Below are 16,162 nucleotides of genomic sequence, written 5' to 3' on the forward strand. Positions count from 1 at the left end.
ATTAAAAACACCACATACTGGATATTACAGCAAATTTATTTGAGAAAATAAATACTGCTGACACCATCAGACATTCAAGATGATTCTGGCAACAGGACAACGCAGTTCAAATCATTCTGCTTAACATGCTTTTATCCCAGGTCCTCGTCGCTCTACGGTCATCCTGTAAATGTTTATCAGCTTTAACGATTTCACACCTTGAGAACCTTCCTGACCGCCTCCTTGTACCGCAGCATGTTTCTCTCGCTCGGCTCTTCATTCTTCAGCGTCTCGACTGAGTCCTTATATTCCAGCACCTCCTCTCTTCCCAGCAGCTGCTCTCTCACTTCAGCTTCCTCTCCTTCTCCGGCCAGGTTGATGCGCAGCAGCGTGTCCAGGATGTTCTTCTGGGACGTGCTGTCCTCCCAGCTGTACTCCTCCATGTCTGCGCGGGTTTTCTCTGCCTCCCACGGCTCGATTTTCTGAAAAAGGAAAAAAGGAAATATGTGGAACTACGGCTTCACACCACCAGGACAATATGAAATCACAGTGCAGTATTTGTAAGCATCAACCACTGAGTCTTGGATTTGGTTTGGACTTTGACTAGGCCATTTTCTGCACTAGTGTCTTTTGTGGCCATCAACAGATTTCCTCCTGGTATCGTCCTACATTTAGCTACATTTATTTTCCCTTGCTGAACAAAAGCATCCCCACAGAATGATGCTGCCACCACCAACAGCGCTTTTTTAATCTCCTTGTCTGAAAACAATTCTTTTAAACTTTCTCAAGACGGCTGTATTTATTCTGAGAATTGCTCTGAATCTGGTTTTGGTTTATAAGAGCAAAGTGCTATGAAGACAAATGCACACTACACTTCAGATGTTTTTTTTGTGTTAAATGTTTTAAAACCACCTCAATTACATTTTTACCCCATTTTGTGTTGAGGTAACTCACAAAACCGCCATAAAACATACAGAAATTTGCAGTAGCAACGTGACAAAAATGAAGAATTTCAAGGGAAATTAATAGTATGAATAGATTTGGAGTAATATAGGCACTGCATTTTTTCTGCTGAGTGAAAACAGATCAAAGATTAAACAGACAACTTTGAAACTGTTTTTTCCACTTCCCTTTTTGGCAACGAGGGCTAAATATCTTATGTCTCATCTTCTAACAAAGTTATTTTCTCCTGCACTGTGTGCTGCCTGTTCAGCCGTCATCGGGTTCCCCGGAGAACAATAAGAACCATTATCTTAAAGCGGAGTGGCGACTGGGCCATCAGTGGCGCTTCGATCCAGGTGTTTGGGGTTAATGACCATCATTTGCTGCGATACGCATTTGATTCCTCATGAAACTCTGTCTGGATCAGGTCCAGGAGCAGAGTGCGACGCACCAGATACCTCATAGATCAGTAACCGCCCCAGAAAACCACAAACAGGAGTTCAACATAAACACATTCAATTATTTAGCTTAGAAAAAACAGGTTGCAGCAGGGCGTTGTCCTTCCACTGGATATGTTTTTTTTTTTTTTTTTAAAGAAAAAAAGCAAAAACATGTTTCCAGTGACCGTTTAAGCATCCATCAAAGAGTAGATTGTTCAGCGTGCATGCAGCTTACTTTCCAGGCCTTTCGCAGACAAAAGGCCACCTGTTCTTCCTGATTGCGTTTGTGTACCTTCAAACAAATCCGTTTTGGGAAGACGACAGGTGTTGTGCACCGGGTGGGGGAGCAAATCTCCCCCCCACGCTACTGAAAGGTTTCTTGCAGTCAGCTCCAGAGCTGATTCGGATTAGCACCCGTTGGAATTAGCAGCCGAGGTCTTCCTCTCCAAGTGGGGAGATATTATCACCTCAGTGGCTGCTAACAATTGGCTCCTTTGTGGGCTAGCGTTACAACCCGATCGCCACTCCACTCTAAAGTCGTCCAAAAGCCCGCTGGACAAGCACTGTGCCTTCCATTGTGTGTCCGAAAGGGCAGCGGACAATGTTCTGCTTCCTGACTCAAAACACCTTTTCTTGACTGGGAGATTTTTTTTTTTCTTCCCCTCGCTAATGTGGCCAAGCCGTGACAGGAAGAGCTCCTGAAAGCAGAGGTTGGACAACAAAGGGAGTCATTTTCTTTTTATATGCCTGGCTCCAAATGCGTAGGGACAGCGCTGAAGCCGACGTGGTGTGGTCCAACACCTGATAGGGGCGTCTGTTTTCCTTTTTTTTTTACTCATCAGGGAGAAAATGTCAACTGGACAATGCTGCTGTTTGCCGCCGTCCTGCCTATTTAGCTCTGACGCCTCCCTAATGGGGTTAGCTCTCCAAGAAAAGCGGACAGGATCTCTCTCTCTCTCCTGGAGAGAAATGCTGACTCATCCGATAAGAATAAATGAAGCTGAAGGATTTAAAAATCCTGAAAATAAAGTAGAACATGCGGCACAAACTGGTTGCTTACTACGGGAGCAGGGGCGGATCTACTGGGGAGGCAGTTGCCACCCCAAATGAGAGCCTTGCCACCCCTGTTGCCACCCCAGATGGCGACTATGAATTCAATAGTTATGGGAAATCTGACATTAAGCGCACAAATATCTTTTTTCTCGACAACGTTGAATGCAACACAACGTAACCTGACACCTACTGCTGAGTAGGGAGAAGTGCGAGAGAAGGACAGAGCGCGAGGCAGCAGCACTGATGGACTGGACATTACGTGACTTATCGTGCGCCATTGCTATCCGTTGAGTCAACATTATGGGTGGTCAGAAAATACCACAGTCACGCAAAGAATCTGAAAAATGGACGAATTCAACCCTTTGAATTAGATAACAAGGGTTTCAGATTTAACAGGTGAGGAAAAAGTTTTAACTTAAAGAAAACATTGAAGAAGTGAGCAGTGGGTGAGTTATGCTAGCCTAACTGTTGTTAGCCGTCTATTGACTTTGATAACCTTAGCATGTGCTGCGCAGTTCGGTGTGTTTTGGTTCCGTTGGCACTAAAACAGGTCAACCAGCCCACCAAGTCAACAGTAGAGCAGCTGTTTAAATCAGCTAATCAACCAGCGCTGTGCTCAGGCGAAAACTTATTAATAATGACAATATAGACATCAAGCCTGACGGCATAATGTAACAGACCCAATGTTCAGTTTTGCTGTTTTTGCTACTTTTTTGTGAAATGTTTGTTTTTGGTGTTGATTCCCCTGATCGGTGATCTCTGCTCTATGTTCGTTGAGCTGTTGTCTGTCGGTTGCCATGACAACGGGTCCGTGTAAAGCCGACACACAGAGCGAGAAAAGGCGGAATAGAAGTGGCGTTTGGTTCTTCACCTGTTTATCAGCTTTATTGTACCTTTATTGTGGTGCACTGTCTGCAGCCGCTGCAATACCTAAAAGTTAAATAAGCGACAAAAACTGAACTAATCATCAAACTACGGCTCCTACAGCATATTTAAAATAAAACGATTGACCAATATAAGAGAAATTTGCCCCTTCTTGCATCTTGACAGAACTAACAAAAACAAAATAGTTTATTGATTTGTATCACAGAGAATTTATCAAACATCAGTTTTCTCCTCTTTCTTTAGATATATCTGATAACAAATGAAGCACTACTAATATTTTTGTGACAGATTTCTGCTCGTCACGCATTGGGATAAAATGGTTTTCTGGACATAACTCAATGAATCACATAGTGACTAATAGGCGCTGTCCAATCCAATAATACATATCAATTAGCAGGAGTATGAGAGACATAAAAATAATTAACTATACTATATTAAGAAACTATATTTAATCCACAGTGCTACATGAATGCAAGTTAAAACATTTTGCAACAAGTAAATCAAGTAAATTAAGTCCAATGTTATGTCTGTGTAAGCTAAACGTGAGAGTGAGACGTTCTATATACACGCACACACACACACACACACTGGCATATGCTGCCACCCCTGAAAAAATCCCTGCCACCCTCTTGCCACCCCATAAATATTTTTCTAGATCCGCCCCTGTACGGGTGTGAAATGTTTTTGTATTTAGTTGCACTTAAATGTTTCTGATCAAACCAAATGTAATATTAGAAATAAAATGGAGTAAACAACAAAGGTTTCCTAAACAATTAACTTATAGAATGAAAAGCCATCCGAAACAACTTGGCACTGAGAAAAATTGACCCCTAAACATAAGAGCTTGGAGCACCATTAGAAGCTCTTTACCCCACCTGCCTATCTGGAGATGAGGGGATTCAGATCTATTTTTTAGTCCAGACTTTGACTAAGCCACTTCAAAACCTTTATTCTACTTTTTTTTTTTAGGTTCTCACTAGTAAGCCCAAAGGCAAGTTTATTTGCGAGGCCTTAAAGGAAGCATGAAAAGAGCATAAAAATTGGGAACCGATATGAGAATTTGGGCCAATTTGAATATCCGAAATCAGACAGACACAGATATTCCTGCTGATATGTTGTGCATCCCTAATAAAAACCTGTCAGTTTGTTATTGCTTAATATGCCAACCACTTAAAAGCATTGTAAAAGAAACAAATATTAAAATACAGATTTAAAGAAGGCTGGTTTAAACTCAACTTTAAGTTTATTTCACAATTTAAATGCATCTTTTATTAAATCACTAATATTTACAGAGGACAGTGAAGGCTACAGTAGTTTAGATGGTTTTTTTGGCAGGCCGATCTCGCCCTGTTCCATCTTTTCTTCATTAGTGGACAACGCCTCTCACTGCACCGTACTGGACAACTCAAACCTTAAATATTACTTTTGATCCCCATTTGTTCTTCAATTTTCTTCACACTAGTAAATGGAATGTTTTCTTAAAGCTGTTTATTCTTTTATTTGTCACAATTTGTGACTAATCCAGGATTTAGCAAGTCCTGTAATTATATTTTGACACAGGGCCAGGCTGGTTTGGACAATTTTTTCCCTCTAATAAATGAAATCATAATCTGAATACTGCTTTTTAAAATTTACTCTGTTTATCCTTCCCAAATATTAAAATATCTTTGATATTCCAAAGCATTTAAGTGTGACAGACAAGTACAAAACAGAAAAATCTGTAAATTCAAAGGTATATTAAAGGATAAAGGATAAATAATACAGATTACATAACTGGAAACCCGAGAGCCACTGCCTCCATTTAACGCTGCGGCGTGAGGAAGGCTTTCCAGAAACATCTCATCTCAAGCCCAACTGAGAACAAACCGAACGCGACAGCAGGTCTTTAACTGAACAGTTGGCCTTTAAATGAACGGATGATAGTTGAAAGAAAACAAAACAAAAAAAAAAAAAGGTCAGCAAAGTAAAGGTCAGACACTTACGGGGGGATTCTGAAGAGCCACAAACAATTCACCTAAAAACCCAGCGAACGAGGCACAGGTACATCCTGACACGACAGAGTGAGCAAAACCAAAAGACAAGCTGCTCGACTTACCCAGGATTCGTGGTACAGGACAGTCAGCAGGTACATGGCGTGGTCATAGTTCTGCTGCCTCAGAGGGCAGCTGGGGCAGAAAAGGGGGTGGGGGGTGTAGTTAAGGGTATGTTTGATTTGTGTTAGGATTGTGTGATTTCAGGGGGGGCGGTGTTGTTTACCTTTCTGTTGTGATGGTGAGGATGTCTGAGTCTTTGCAGTATCTGTCCCCAACAAGTTTGAGCATCTTCTTTTGGGCGTGGTCATCCAGGTTCAAACAGGACAACCTTACCTGGAGGGCAGGTCACATGACGCGCTTAGACGTTAAACAAATTACAGAAAGTTTTCAATTCAGCTTTGAATAATTTCTAATAATTTTGGCAGGAAAGTGGATAAACTGATTTTTATTTCATGGCTCCTTCACAGCCTACAGCTGCGTCTCAAATAATTCAAATGTTTTGCCGTTTCTCCTGCAATTTCACTCAAAAAGTGAAATTCATATATAGCTTGATTACACACAATAACATACTTCAACTCAAGCAAAGTTGAAACGATTAATCAGATTAATTGATAACTGGAATATACAGACTCAATAAACATAACATTCAGAGAAGTAAACCAAAACTGTACAATAAGTATATATTTTGCATTTAAGATAAAAAAAACACCTTTTTCTGTAAGTATGCTTTAGTCAAAACTCATAGTTTTAGTTTCTCATTTAAAAAGAGGAATTGAACTATTTATTTGCATGTCTTGGTGTATTTCTAATATTGAATAGAAGAAAAGGCTCAAGAGGTTGCATGGAAAAAATGTAGGATGTGCCCATTTTTATCTGATTAATCATCAGAATAATCGAAAGCTAAAATCGTTAAGTGTTTAAGTGACTGAAATATAGTCACCGTTCAGATGTATAGAATATCATAAAATAACATTCTGATGACATCAAATTTTTTTAAAACTATACCTGTTGCAATTCATGTTCAAGGCATCAGGTATGCAAACACAGATATAACTCGTCTGCTTTGGCAAGAGAATAAAATGTTATTTTACCTGCAGAAATGCGAGTCTGGATGAATTTGCTCTAGATTTGTGATTCCTCTGAGAGATTTGCTCTCCAATCCATCTTGGAGCCTAATCCACCTGGATTAATTTCTAATTCCTACCTTGCTGCTATAATCTAAGGCAATGTGTCAGGAGAGCAGATGGTTGGTGATTAATAAATATGACACAAGAGAAAAATATTAATGTCAGAATCTTCACTGTCCTCAGTATGTAACTATGGATACAGAAGCTCATGTTTTCGTCATGTTTTTTCCAAATGTCTCCACTTTACTAAAGAGTCGGTTTTGTTGCATTTTCTGACTAAATTTAACCGGAGTGGAGCAAACTGCATTTTCTCAACTCTGTCATTTATACATTCAGTATGTTTACGTTTGGTTTATATTAAGTGATCATGTTCTTGGTTTTCTGCATGTATTTGCATGTATGGCTTCAGTCTGAAAGAAGGATTGGGTATTGATGGATTAGAAGTAGCGCGAGGATTAAGTGGAATATTAAAATGTCTCCAAAAATATGTCGATGGCAAACTGTTTTCTGCAAACTGCTGTGGAAGCTGTTGGGATCAAAGGGGGGGGGGGCAAATAAATAAAAGAAAAACCAACTAAGTCCAGGGCAAATCTGTCGGTTTAATAATGCAAAGTGTTTTGTTTGTGAATGAATGTCTGTGCCATTGCGTCGACTGGCCGCTGTGTAAATCTGTAATCTCGAGAAACAATTCAAGTTCAACTCAGTCAGGTAAAAACAGCGGCCGGGACTTTTTCAGAGCGATCGTCGTGGAAACTCACTTTCATGTGAACGACGCGAGCTGAAGGATTCCTGATGGAGGGCCCAGCAGACACGTAGTCTGTGCTCTGGATTTTAACCGGAAAGTGCTCGTCGCATTTGGTGTCGGTGTCCAGGGCCGAGGGCCACTCTGTGCAGAAAGCTAGCAGCGGGGAAGATATCATTATCATATTAAAACTCATGAAAACCAAAAAGAAAATGTCTTTAAACAAGGCAAATAACATTATCCTAGACTGAGTGCTTACGTTTCAGAGCTTCACAGTGTTTCCTGATAGCCGCTGGTGTCAGATGCAAAAAGTTTGGTATCTGAAACAAAATCAAATAGATCATGTAGCAATTTTTACCAAAATCAACTACTTAACCTCTTCCAATCAGCAGCTGGATGGTGAAAAAGCAAAAAAAAAAAAATAAATAAATAACTTTCTGGGTCCCCCCCAAAAACAAGATAATGTGCTCAAACACATCAACATTGCTTTTGGAATTTGAAAAGTAAATTAACATTTAGATTTGGATACTAAACTGAAAATATCTGGATTTTAAAAGTGTGACCCACGGCAGGAAAACAAACCAATTTAAAAGAGCCCAAAAAACAATCTGTTGGAAAAAAAGTGGTGAAATATTCAGACAGAATTGTTGCAGAAGCTTATTGATGTCCATGTTTATGTTTTAATCTATATGTACCATTCTACAATAAATATAAAATTTCATGTTGTATATGTACCATTCTACAACATGAAACAGGAATTTTATTCATAAAATTCCTGTTTCATGTTGTACGCACGCACACACACACACGCACACACACACGGGATGACCCCAGATGTACTTGCAGCAACATTAAGCATGTGGAATCATAACGAAGCCTTATATCATCAGAAAAAACAACATTCATTGAATAAATGAGTATAAGCAGATTATACAAAAAAATAAAACGTGGAATCCTTTAATGGCCCTTTTAATGTAATGATGGATATAATAATTCTGTCCAGCCTTTATCCCTCCGTATTTTCATCTGCTCACTAACCTTTTATGTGTTTGTTAGTAATAGATATATATACTAACACTGGAATAATGCCTTAGTAGCTGGAAAATAAACTGCTTTACCATGAAAGGCATTTTTTAATGCTACTACTGCTTTCTACATTTAAAATTACATTTGATCTGATGAAAATTATTTTTCACTTGTTACTAAAAATTGTTATTGAGAGTTAAAGATGGATTTTTTGTTGGGATGAATGAGAAGCTGCCAAGTATTTTTCCTTTCACTAAACTTTTCATCAATGTGCTTCAACAAAGGACTCAGTGAACTACTAGCTTCATTTACAACTTGGACAATTGTCAAGACTTTAAAAAAAAAAAGTTTAGAAAAATTTTAGTTTTCTAAGAAACTAAAATTTTGGCTCGCCATTAGCCGTCATCACCAAAACTAACAGAAACAGTAGCTTCATAAATTTAACTCTGGGTGTCATTTATTTTATAATGTAAAGGGTTTAAGTTGTTGGAATAAAATAACACTTCAATACTGGTTTAATTCATTAATATGCACCGATATCAATTTTACAAAGGAATGATGGACAGAACAGGAAAACAAACCTCCTCTCATCCTTTGGGTAAAAAGAATATTACATAAAACACACAATTATATAAAAATATCCTGATGTAATGTCAAAATGAGTGTAGATAATAATAATAATAATCTCTAAGGTGTGATGCTTCAAGTACTCAAGTAAGTAACAAGCAGCAGTTTATCTCCTGCAGGCAGAAGGAAATGAGTATCGTCAGGCCACCCGGCTGACTTCCAGCTGTGACGAATGTAAGTAGTGGATCTGCGAGTGGCTCGAGTCCAGATGGGGCAGCTGCTGCTTGCTAATCCGTGCAAAGAGACACGGCCATGAGGAGCTCCACTAGCACAGCAGCAGCAGCACTGACTTGGCCAGGCGGGAGAAATAAATCTTGCATTACAGAGAAAATTTGTAATTCAAAAAGCTAGAACCGCATAATAAATTTTTTTTTTTTTTTTTTGCTTTGGTTCTTCAGAGGTCATGAACTCCAACCTTTATTAATTCCAAGTTGCCCTTCTTCTCTGGCGGAATGCCTCTCTTCACAGGGTAGCCCATCCGCAGAGGAAGAGGGATGGCGTTGGCCCTGAAGGGGGTCGCTGCGGGATAAACTGAGGTCCAGTCCTGATCCAGCGCCATCTTTTCAGTCCTAGGCTCTCCAGGCTAATGCACAAAAAAAACAAAACAACAACAACAAAAAAACCCAGAGTGAAGACAATTTTGAAAGTTGTAAAATAATATTGCTGGTAGGTCTTGTGTTAACTTACTCCTCTCTTTGGTCTTCTGCCAGTGGATCCTTTCCCGCCCCTTGCTGGAAGATTTTAAATTGACAGGATTTCTAGTTATATGAAAGATATATTACTTTACCTGCTGTAAACTGTTTCTATTTATAAGAAAAGCCAAAAAGCTGCAGCAGTATGTTCATTAATAAAAAGCTGTGCATGTCCAACAACTGAAATTTTTACCATTTAGTTCAGCTTCAACAGTTTTTTTTTTTATTTCACCACAGAATCACAATCGAAGTTAGTGCTAAACTTTGACTAGGCCTTTCTCACACATAAAAATTATTTTATTTTAAATAATTTTATTGCTTTTAACTGCAGCCTCAAGTCTTTTGAAGGCTTTCTAGGCTGTATTTATCTCTTTTCATCTTCCCTGACAGGGAAAAAAAACAAACATCCCCACTGCATGTTGCTGCCACACTAAGTGACCTTGATTTGACAAGGTCACTTAGTGACCTTGTCACTAAGTGACCTTGGTCACAACGTACAACGTATTTGTACGTTGTTACAAATACGTTGTAACAACGTATTTGTTGTTACAAAAACAAATACGTTTTTGTAACTCAAAAACGTATTTTGATATTTGACATTTAATTTAGGTGTCACATCAAATGTCTCTAAATTAAATGAGGCATTTAATTTAGAGACATACGGACATTTTCCGTATTCGCTGAATACAAAAGCAAGCTGCATTTTATTTTAAATTTTCACTCGCAGAAAATGATTTTACGCCATACATGGTACAGCACAATGGTCAGAGTATGTCTGAAATTTGTCTTGTATCACAGCAAAATTTGCTTACAATCACATTCACAAACAGTACTGACTCTAGATGAGAAGACGGTGAGGATCACTAACAGTTACTCTGATCTGTCCACATTCAGGCAAAGACGACAAAACATTTCTAATCTGACCAAATCGTTTTAAAGTCTAATCATCATCACCATTAGCTCTGCATAGCCTCAAGAAATGAAGGCACTTGACTTTGCTAAGTTTCATATGGTTAGCTTAGCCAGCATCAGTAGCTCTTTATTTCTTTTAGCATAGTCAGCATTTCCAGACAAACTCACCTTTATTTGTAGAAGAGTTTACTGTCAACGCCGTAGCATATGTGGCTCTGTTTCCTGTCTTCCTAAAACCCACACCAGAGACATTAGTTCGACCTAGGGACAGAAAAACCTTGCTGCCAAAGGACGCCATGTTTTTTCACCCGCTACGGACACCGACGAGAGACAATGTGTTTTAACCGCGAAACGACCAAGTTGACTCGTCGAGAGAGCGTTTCAGCGCCTCCTGCAGACGAAAAGAGATTTTCAAGCTCTCACTTACTGAAAGGTAGTGACAATTCTTCCACACTGCGGCTCAGGTAAGGATGTTATAACAATTACAGATGGTATCCTCTCTTTATTTATCTTCTTAGTTATTTTCCATGAACGCGCTTGACCAGCTGTTGACTCGTCCTCTGCCAGCTGCTGCTTTCCAAACAGCTGCTGCGTTCAGTGACCACCGGTAAAATAGCCACAAACAATAAATATTTCCCCAACACTGAACTCGATGAAAATAAACCTTCGCTTATTAATAGGAGCTCATTTCCTCCACTTAAAGGAGTATTTCAGGACTACGAGATATAAAGCCATAGTTGTGAGATATAAGCTGATAATATCAATTTTCAAGTCATCATTGTGTGATACAAATACAATTGTTTTATACTTTTTGTCATGTTTATTACATACAAATTGCAGTTATGAGATAGAGGATAATGGTTTACATTTTTAACGTCATGAAGGTCATAATTTCAGTTTTCCAAATGTTAATTGTGAGATTTAACTATAAGATTTTTTTAATTTTCAAAGTAATTATATGAGATAAAAATGATAATCTTCTTATTTCTGACTTTGTATCTAAACTATGACATTGAAAGTTGACCTTCATACTCTGACTTTGTATTTCATAATTTCTCTTTGGTTTTAAATTTAAGCAATGTTTTAAATTTAAAACTATAAAACTTACTATTTGTGATGTCCCATCCGTGAAATTATTTTTATGTGATCCAAATAGATTTATGTATTTAAGTAGGACGTGCACAAAGTCTTTATCTTCAGCTCCTGGTTTTAAACATCACTTTAAAGCAGTGGCTTAAACAGTAGGTCAAAATCTAATTAAACAAATGGATAAAATGCAAGTGGAAAACTTTTTAAAAATTTAAATCTGAAGTTATAGTGTAGAGGTGATTAAAAAATGGCAACATACAACAACATTGATATCCAAGTGGAATATTAACCTAAGTGATCATATTATTGATATTAATATTAATATTGATCTGCCCAGGGCAGATGTGGCTTCAATCCAGTATCTTTGCCTTCATCCACATATGAATGTGTGTGTGAATGGGAATATCTGATTGCATTGTAAAGCATCTTTGAGTGTCCTAACAAAGTCATTTTATTTTATATTGCAAACTAAAATAATACAGAGCTGCTTTGCCTGTGTTTATTTGCAATGTTTCAGTTTCCCAAACAAATACTTAAAAAAAAAACACTAATTTTTTTTTTTTTTTTTACATTTTTTTTCACCGTATCAAACAAAAGAAGTCGCTTGCAACTTTAGTTTGCTTGGACAGTCGGGTGATGATTGCGTTTACCTTGACCATCAGTATTGTCATTTCCTATAAACTTTGAATGCAGCACTCGGCCAGGCGCAGCTGCGATGCACTTCAAGGAGACAGGTCCCGAGGGCAGCAACCGATTGAAGACTGGTGGTTTGATTGCATTTGCGATATTGCCTTTGTTTCTGAACGCTGCTGGATGATTTATTGATCATGCGCAATGCATGACTGGAGTTTGTTTAAATGAAAAGCTCAGAAGAAGGGATTTCTGCTCGTCTCAGCTGGAACTTGCATCACTTGCAGATTACAACTTGGAGTTCAAGGTAAATCCGATATTTCTTTATTTTTTTTGGTGCCATATTTATCATTTTATACGTCTGTTGCAGAGAGCATATGTTAATAATAATACAGGATACTTTCCATCCCAAGTTTTCTCTCTCTCAATGTATCAAATAAACAGCGACCACGCATGCTTCTTTAGGTAATGGAAAATGTTTTGGGGATTTTTTTCTCGACACTCATCATCTTGTTTAACTTGCTTCCTGAAGCTGGGGGGCGACTCAGTTTAACGTAAAGTTAGACAACAGTACCCGGTAATTGGAGTCCTGTCTGACAGTTCATTGTGTGTGGCATGAGGATGCAGCTTTTAAATGCAGAAACTCTCCGATACCGTCCTGTCACCAGCTCAGTTGAGGACGGGGTACCTGCTCCTAATTGCCGCCCCCCCCTCTGTTGCCCCAGGAGACATTTTCCGATCATTTAGCCTGAGCATGTCATCACCTGGTTCAGTTTTCCTCCTGGTGATACAACAAACTGCGCTCTCAACCTCTAACTGAAGGCTTTTATGAATGAAAGATGGCGTTTTGTTGAGTTGTCAATCTGCCCTTATATACGCACAAGTTCCTTTTTCCGTGAGCATAATGGTTTTAAATTGCCATATCTTTTTTTTTTTTATGTAAATAATCTGCTCCATCCAAACTGACTGAGCTTGAGAAATGTCAGCAACCTTTACAATCCAGAGTAAATTCTTCAATCAGTCCAGCTAAATAAAATTTGTTTAGTGCAGCAAGTCTTACATGACCTACACATTTTAAAAAAAAATAAATATTTATAATTTAAATTTTTTTTATTTATTTATTTTTATTATTATTTCTACTTTTGGGTTTTAAAATACAGGGGGAAAAACATCAGAATCTGCCAGAAAAGGATAGATAATCTTCTATGGGGTGTCAATATTTGTGTAAAATGATTTAAATATAAAAAAAAAGACATGAAATATAGATTCAAATAAATATTAAATATTACTGGTACTTTCAGTGTCATTCTGCTGTAAAAAAAAACTCCTATAACTTCAATTTAATGTTTAAAAAAAGTTGTTTTTTTCTTTTGTTTATTATTATTTGTAGGCAAAGTTAAGAACCGTTGTGAAGCCACAGGTCACAGACCCTGTGCATCCACACTTTTCAGATTTGTAATCACAAAAAATAAATAATTTTCCTTCCATTCCACACTATATCCCGTGAGTGTCTGTCACATAAAGTCTCAACAAAACAAATGTGGCTTTTTTTTTTTGGTTCAACGTCACAAGATGTGAAAAAGTTCAAAAGATATCAGCAGCTGTCCTAGCAGGTTCTGCTTCGCACCGTATCCAACCAGTTGCAAATGTGACCACATTCTAAAAGCCAAAAAAAGTTAAAGGGACGTCAGTAGAGAGTAAAGCTACCTTCTTCACTTATCAGTCTAATTTTATTTTCATTCAGCTGCACGTTAACGCGACATGTTTTGCTCAAATTCCCGGGCTTACTCTTTGGTGTGGACAGCTGAATTATTTTCTCTAAATATATTCAGAGTCCATGCGGTGCATCTGTTTCTCCTTTCCAGATGGAAGAGGAGCGGGGCGGGGGGTGTTTGACGTCCATCCAGGGCAATCCAGCCGGATGGTGGTTTCACAAAAGAAAATCCTCAGAGAGAGAGAGAGTGTGTTGCAAGGGAACATTGCAAAATATTACATAAAAGCTAAACGTTACCTCTTAATGTTATTATGTTCACAGAGGTCACAAGAACGCAGCCTCTAACTTTAGCAATTGACTAAGACTGTTTTTATGAATGAAAATCAGATGATATTTAGCTTTTTATTCTGTTTAAATTTAATCTCAGCAACAAGGTGTTGTTGGAAAAAGTTGGTTGAGGCTTTCATCAGCTGTTTATACATCGAAAGAATGCATAGACTCTGAAAGTATGGCGCTTAGATAATTATCTAACATGCATTGAAGGGCTGTAACAATTCCTTGAATGACTCAAGTGCCTCGATTATTAAAATTCCTTGAGGCAAATTATCTGCCTCGAAGCTTTATTGAATTATATTTTATTACTAAGCGCACCGTGTTCTGGCCAGGTGATTATTTATGTTGCGCAGCGCTCTCACTTCTGCTTATACAAAATAAAAAAATGCACAGTAGGAGCGGTGACATGCAGATAGACTGGTGGACTGATGCTTAGCGTAGCTTTACGAAGGAACTGGGAAAACAAATTTCCTACTTTCGCAGTTGCAACGAGCTGCACATACCTGACAGATGTGTTTCTGTGTGTGACGAAAGTGCAAATCCAAATCCTGTCGTTCACAAGTTCACCCGGGCGGGCAAGATGTCACTGCGACCTGGAATCGTTTATTTCCTACTGTTGTCATGTTGAAAAGGAATAATCAAGGAGAAAGTCAGAGGAGAAAAGTTCAGCACTATATAGAAGAGTTTCAAGATATTGAATAACGGGTAGCACAACATTAGAGGGCAAAGTTGATTCCAATTCATGATGCTCTGCATCCCCAGAACCAGAACCAAACATGGAGAAGCAGCATTCAGCTTTTCTGCACCGCAAATCTGGAACAAACACCCGGAAAATTGTAAAACAACCAAAACTTTAAATCTAGACTAAAACTCCACCAGGTTAGAGTTGCTTTTGTGCCATAATAAATGAAACACTAACCAACATTTTGATGTGTAATGACGGCACTTGGCAAAATGTGATGTTTCAATTGTGGATTTTTGTGTTTTTATGATGTAAAGCACTTTGCCTTGTTGCTGAAATGTGCCACGCAGACAAACTTTATTGATGTGCATCTTCATGACTCCTGTCACCTTTTCCTTTTCTAGGTATGGAGACCCATGCGGCCCTACAAAGAGCGCACTTCTCCGCCGCAGGTAGCTAGTTTTCACCTGCTGCTGGGCCGCTCCCTCCTACGCAAACCTTGGCCAGAACCGTTGGGATTTTAAAAGTCCTCATTAGCGCCCCTCTGCCCATCCTGAAGGGGCACAATGGGGGAAAGACGAGCACGCTCCTTTCACATGACCTGCCATGTGCAGCGGGACTACGGCAGCAGGATGCGGAGCTCCTTCATACGCTGCAGCCCCAACGGATGTGCCGGCACGAGCATCAGCCTCAGCCTGGACCAGGAGATGGACCTGGCTGCCTCCACCGGTCCCGCTGCCGGCTGCGGTGCCTTGCGGGTCCCCGTGCCTGATGTCGGCCACTACTCGCCGGTTTCGCTGGAGATGGACCCCCCGGCGGTGAATAATGGATCAGGCTTCCCCTGCTTACCTCCAGCTGACACAAAGGACCCGGAGCTGCAGATCGCACACAGCCAGCCGTCCGTCACCCCCGTCCCGCCGCCTCTCCCTCGCTCCAGTTGGCTGCGCCATCATCAGAAGGAGTTCCAGAGTCCTTACATTAAGACTAGCATGCAGGGGGATGTTTACAACTTTCTAGAAAGACCCGCGGGGTTGAAATGCTTCCTCTACCACTTTCTAGTGTGAGTACCTGCCTGCTTTTGTTCTTTACCTATTTGGCTGCAAACTTCAGATGAACTCAACGTTGGTTTGAATTGAAAAGTTTGTGAACCCAACAGCAAAGAGTTTAACATAAAGAAAAGGTTTTAGGTTTCTGTATCCGATACCGATATCTGATGTTTAGTATCAGCTGATACAGATATGATACGAAAAATCAGT

At 39.3% G+C, this 16,162-nt stretch overlaps 2 protein-coding genes across 2 annotated transcripts in view; one reads left to right on the plus strand and one right to left on the minus strand.

Moving 5' to 3' along the window:
- Positions 1 to 17: 17 nt before the first annotated feature.
- mrps35 (mitochondrial ribosomal protein S35) lies at positions 18 to 10,788 on the minus strand. Its single transcript, XM_008432755.1, has 8 exons — positions 10,627 to 10,788; positions 9,542 to 9,585; positions 9,270 to 9,437; positions 7,461 to 7,521; positions 7,218 to 7,357; positions 5,556 to 5,665; positions 5,395 to 5,464; positions 18 to 461 (listed from the first exon to the last, which is right to left on the minus strand). The coding sequence occupies exons 1-8, from the start codon at positions 10,754 to 10,756 to the stop codon at positions 192 to 194; spliced, it is 993 nt and encodes a 330-aa protein (XP_008430977.1). The 5' UTR covers positions 10,757 to 10,788; the 3' UTR covers positions 18 to 191.
- Positions 10,789 to 12,241: 1,453 nt separating this feature from the next.
- Positions 12,242 to 16,162, plus strand: part of kcnq1.2 (potassium voltage-gated channel, KQT-like subfamily, member 1.2) — a 58,672-nt gene continuing 54,751 nt past the window's right edge. Inside the window, exons 1-2 of the mRNA XM_008432871.2 lie at positions 12,242 to 12,484; positions 15,311 to 15,966. Of these exons, the coding sequence (XP_008431093.1) occupies positions 15,473 to 15,966 (494 nt within the window). The 5' untranslated portion in view covers positions 12,242 to 12,484; positions 15,311 to 15,472. The remainder of the gene's footprint in view (positions 12,485 to 15,310; positions 15,967 to 16,162) is intronic.

Source organism: Poecilia reticulata, linkage group LG16, assembly GCF_000633615.1.
Source record: "Poecilia reticulata strain Guanapo linkage group LG16, Guppy_female_1.0+MT, whole genome shotgun sequence".
NCBI lineage: Eukaryota > Metazoa > Chordata > Actinopteri > Cyprinodontiformes > Poeciliidae > Poecilia > Poecilia reticulata.

Bases quoted from the DNA above. Each gene is read 5' to 3' on its own strand.
- mrps35 (XM_008432755.1), bottom strand. From the start codon at position 10,756: ATGGCGTCCTTTGGCAGCAAGGTTTTTCTGTCCCTAGGTCGAACTAAT. The intron at 5,666-7,217 runs GTGAGTTTCCAC...CCTGCCCTCCAG, and splicing joins CTCGCGTCGTTCACATGAAA to GTAAGGTTGTCCTGTTTGAA. The intron at 5,465-5,555 runs GTAAACAACACC...TTTCTGCCCCAG, and splicing joins CTCACCATCACAACAGAAAG to CTGCCCTCTGAGGCAGCAGA.